The 5,000-nt window shown below is 39.5% G+C and overlaps 2 protein-coding genes across 4 annotated transcripts in view; both read right to left on the reverse strand.

Annotated features, from left to right (window-relative positions):
* Positions 1–2,746, reverse strand: part of ubn2a (ubinuclein 2a) — a 15,256-nt gene extending 12,510 nt beyond the window's left edge. For 2 of the 3 annotated variants that reach the window (XM_060869089.1, XM_060869088.1), the window contains exons 1-3: positions 2,197–2,746; positions 252–359; positions 42–143 (exon numbers count right to left, since the gene is read on the reverse strand). In XM_060869089.1, the coding sequence (XP_060725072.1) occupies positions 42–143; positions 252–359; positions 2,197–2,463 (477 nt within the window). In that variant the 5' untranslated portion in view covers positions 2,464–2,746. The remainder of the gene's footprint in view (positions 1–41; positions 144–251; positions 360–2,196) is intronic. The other variant, XM_060869090.1, reaches the window with a different exon arrangement.
* Positions 2,747–3,933: 1,187 nt separating this feature from the next.
* ift56 (intraflagellar transport 56) overlaps positions 3,934–5,000 on the reverse strand; it is a 7,796-nt gene continuing 6,729 nt past the window's right edge. The window contains exons 15-17 of the mRNA XM_060867235.1: positions 4,939–5,000; positions 4,374–4,507; positions 3,934–4,217 (exon numbers count right to left, since the gene is read on the reverse strand). The exon at positions 4,939–5,000 is cut by the window's right edge and continues 45 nt beyond it. Of these exons, the coding sequence (XP_060723218.1) occupies positions 4,106–4,217; positions 4,374–4,507; positions 4,939–5,000 (308 nt within the window). The 3' untranslated portion in view covers positions 3,934–4,105. The remainder of the gene's footprint in view (positions 4,218–4,373; positions 4,508–4,938) is intronic.

The following is a 5,000-nucleotide window of genomic DNA, read 5'->3' on the forward strand; positions in this document are numbered from 1 at the left end:
ATTTTTTTTTTTTTATTTTATAAAATCTAAATAAGACTCACGGCCTCAGAGTTGTCGATGAACGAGTCGTTCTCGTCGTAACCAAACCCGATATCAATCAGATCCTGAACCCGATCCTTATGCTTCGTCCTGCATCCTGAACCCTGCAAAAAAAAAAAGAATAAATCCTGTTGAGGCTTTGTGAATAAATTTGTTCAAATAAACTCTAATTATTTTATTTCTAAAAGATTTAAATAGTCTACAGGACTCACATATTTGTCCTCAAACTTTCTGGCCAGCGCTTCCGCTTCCTGTTTCTGTCGTTGCTCGTCGTCGTACGGGCCGTGAGTTTGCTTGACAGCGGGAGAACTTTTCCTTGTCTGAACAGTGAAATGATATAAACTGGTTTAAATCACACAAAGTTGTGAAAAGTTTACTGAAAACCATGTTAGCTTGTAATGAAGAACATCTTCCATGTGTGAGGTCAGTGCTGATGTTCCAGATAGTTCTGTCTCGTTTCCACTCAAACTGCATCTTTATGCTGAATATCAATATTTTAGCTTCAAGCTGCTGCGACCAAAACCTGCTCAGTCAGGACGTGCGAAGAAGAAAAGGATTCCTCTGTGCTCTAATGTACATGTGGTGATGATAAAGGCTTCAATCTCACTTCAATATATAAGCTAACTGATGGTTAGTGACTTCATGCTCGATGTCTATATTGCGAGGGAACTAAGAAATAAAGTTTCTTCAACTGGAACCACACGAGGTCGAAAAGATTAAAAGCAAGATCAAAACGCGCGTGTGTGCGTGTGTGTGTGTGTGTGTGTGTGTGTGTGTGTGTGTGTGTAAGAGAATACAGTGAGTTCTTCCAGGTCTGAATGTGTGTATCAGTGTGGTCAGGGTCACAATACACTCTTCAGACATTTTATGAAAATGTTTATACACACACACACACACACACACACAGTATATATAAATACGGTTTTAGTAAATTATTCAAACTATTTGAACATAAAAAGGTTTTAAAGCTGCTCTTCCAGACTCCAGAAAACAAACATCTGTGTTTTTTCCTTCCTGAGGGTCAGGAAAGACATTTTTTGTTCATCTTTGCACATATTAAATATTTTTATGGCGACTTTAATGAGACTTCATTAATGAGCTGAATAAATAAACAATATGGATGCTTTACACTGTCAGTATCTAATATTCTGTCTCTTCATCAAGCTGAACATGTTCAACCATGCAGTGAGAATCAGAATCAGAATTCTTTGTGTTGTTTAAGGAGATTGTTCCGTGTATTTACTGTAAACTAACAAACTAAACACTTAACACTCAGTATGTTAACATTTCTTTCAGATTCTCAGTTTTCCCCAAAACCCTGCTGTCACTCAGGACTCTTTCATATACAGCTCAACAGCACCATGACAACCTGTCAATCATATAAACCACACCCTCTGAGTGACATCATTGTATGTGATCTAAACTAAAAGATAAGCGAATAAACGTTCAGATCCCCAGGTTGAGTGTGTTAGACTTATACACGACTCACTCACGCTGCTCTTTATACTCGCTATAAGTGTTTTTCACTTTATCATCACTTGTCATTGTAATGTACATGTAGATGTTATATATATTAAATACTTATTTCCTACAAGTTCTAAGTTTTTTGCACATGTTAAATGTGTGTATATGTGTTTGTGTATATATGTGTGTGTATACATGTGTGTATGTTTGTATATATGCATGTGTTTGTGTATATATGTATATATGCATGTGTGTGTGTGTATATATATATATATATATATGTCTGTGTGTGCATACATGTGTGTATATATATGTGTATGTGTGTATATATATGTGTGTGTGTATGTGTGTATATATGTGTGTGTGTGTGTGTATATATGTGTGTATACATGTGTGTATATATGTGTGTGTATGTGTGTATATATGTGTGTGTATGTGTGTATATATATGTGTGTATATGTGTGTGTGTATGTGTGTGTATACATGTGTGTGTGTATGTGTGTATATATGTGTGTGTATACATGTGTATACATGTGTGTATATATATATGTGTGTGTATGTGTCTATATATATGTGTGTGTGTATGTGTATATATATGTGTGTGTATACATGTGTGTATATATATATGTGTGTATATATGTGTGTGTGTGTGTGTGTATGTGTGTGTGTATGTGTGTGTATACATGTGTGTACCTGGAGCAGTTCACTGTAGCTGTACTCAGGGAAGCTCAGCTCGTTGCTCTCCGGCAGGTTGATGTTAATCCGCACTGTGTGTCTTTGCGCTTTACCCGAATGAGGCGCCTCAGGAGCTCCGAGTCCCGTCTCCCGACTCACGCGCGGCTCCGCGTCCGCGTCCACACGCCGTTTCCTGGCCTCAGACCCCGCAGAAGGGGCGGCGGTGGCGGTGGTGCTGCTGAAGGCCGAGAGAGTGACAAAGGGGACTTTTCTGTGTTCGGCCATTTGGAGCAGAGTCACTTCACCTCTCACACACACACACACACACACACACACACACACACTCACACACACACACACTAACTTCTCTAAACACAAGCAGATAGTCTGATAAAGATTCTGTTCATAAACAATGCCCCACTCCTCCAGGCTGGCGACGCGGTAACGTGCTCATGTTCGGTGACTAACTGCACTGAGGGAAGCTTCTTCACTCACAACAGCCATCTTGGATTTTTGGAGAAGAGTAAATAAAATTAAGACGGAGGAACTAACTGCGCATGCGCGAAATGGCTGCTCAGGGCATCAGTACGGAAGTGAGGCAGCAGCGCGTCCAATCATGAGCGAGCGCACGTGAACAAATACACGCCCCTCCTTGATGTTTATAGAAACGTGCCGACGTCATTGTGTCATGTACCGGAACCGGAAGTAATCTCCCCTCATTCATTCCGTTAGTTTATTTTACTTTTTAAACATTACAGTGAGGGACTGCAGATGAAAAATAGCTCTTCAGCTAATTCTGGCACATTTACATTCTGAGTGTAAACAAAAAATGTTGATTGATGTGCATTGTCCCTTTCAAATAAATAAAATTAAAAAATAATAATAATAATTTCTGATTTAATCCATAGATCGTTATAAGGTTTTATTCTTGTTACTATTAACGTACTGTTTAGAGAACAGCAGTCATTAGTGCTGTAGGTCTAAAACTAATGAAATATTTATTACAATAATAATAATAAAGTGCATCACAGAACACTAACAGTTAGAGAATCTAGGGTTACGTATGGTTACCTGACCCTAACCCTCTGACCCTAACCCTAACCCTAGGGTTACCTATGTTTACATAACCCCAACCCTAGTTATCCAACCCTAACTCTAGGGTTACCTGAACCTAAATCCAACCCTAGTTATCTAACCCTAACCCTAGGGTTACCTGACCCTAACCCTCTGACCCTAACCCTAGTTATCCAACCCTAACCCTAGGGTTACCTGAACCTAACCCCAACCCTAGTTATCTAACCCTAACCCTAGGGTTACCTATGGTTACCTGACCCTAATCCTCTGACCCTAACCCTAACCCTAGGGTTACCTATGGTTACCTGACCCTAACCCTCTGACCCTAACCCTAACCCTAGGGTTACCTATGGTTACATAACCCTAACCCTAGTTATCCAACCCTAACCGTAGGGTTACCTGAACCTAACCCCAACCCTAGTTATCTAACCCTAACCCTAGGATTACCTATGGTTACCTGACCCTAACCCTCTGACCCTAACCCTAGTTATCCAACCCTAACCCTAGGGTTACCAATGGTTACCTAACCCTCTGACCCCAACCCTAGTTATCCAACCCTAACCCTAGGGTTACCTATGGTTACCTGACCCTAACCCTCTGACCCTAACCTATAATTAAGTAACCCTAACCATAACCATCTAATTCAAGGTGTATTAATAATATTCAGACAGAATGAAACTCTTTGTTACAAAATTATAAAGAATTTTTATTCTGAACATTTGTGACGTATTAATGAGATATTATAATAAAAATGAAGAGTCAGACACGACATACATGAGTTTAAATGCTGTAAAATAAAGATAATAATTAGTTTATGCTGCACACAGTCATGTTGTACATGATGAACGATGCGTCACAGAGAAACTCGATTGTCTTTGGCCCATTTCTTCATGATGCGGATGATGTACTCAACCTGTGGATTCCCTGTGCTGCGTAACATTGGCAAAATTTCTTTCAAGCTCTCTCTGAGAACAAAGAAGAAGAAGAAGAAGAAGAAGAAGAAGATCACTTAAAGTCATCAGAAACGAGTCTTTACCAAAATGACATTTCTCGGTGTAAATATTAAAGATTAGCTGAGATACTGTAAGTCACAGTGATATGTGTGTAATAACGTGTGTAACCTCGGTTGTCTTCCTGCCAGGATCAGCTGGAAGATTCCCACACAGGCTCCACGTTTTCCCTCCCAGTATTCCGGATTCGGATCCAGACGCTCCAGAACGTCAAATGCCTTTGCTGCATAGTAAAACTGTCCCATCTGACACACACACACACACACACAGGATTCATGGATTCAGTATCTGAAACACAGCCCCTTATTTAGTACTCATCCTTCCATAGACACCATAGTGCTTTAATCTCCTTTAACAAATGGACAAACCGTACATTTTTTTTCCTGTCTCTTAATATTACACACATCATATCTCAGGAATATAATTATAGATATATTCTTGTTTTAGTTTTATAGTTTTTAATTACTTCTGGAAAAATGATTAGGTTTTCTGTCTAGACACATAAACACCATCTACAGTACAGGTGAGAAAATCCTCTTGTTAAACTCCTCACTGTTCTCCATGGTTAGTGAGATCACTGAGCTGCTGTCAGGTTCCTTTAGACTGGGTGTGATGTGGTGTGTCTTAAGCATAATTATAACATAATGATGATAATGATGATAATGATGATAAAGACCTTGTAGCAGTCATTAGCAATGACCTGCAGGAGGCTGAAGGAATCTGCTGAAGTCTCCATTT

Source organism: Tachysurus vachellii, chromosome 4, assembly GCF_030014155.1.
Source record: "Tachysurus vachellii isolate PV-2020 chromosome 4, HZAU_Pvac_v1, whole genome shotgun sequence".
NCBI lineage: Eukaryota > Metazoa > Chordata > Actinopteri > Siluriformes > Bagridae > Tachysurus > Tachysurus vachellii.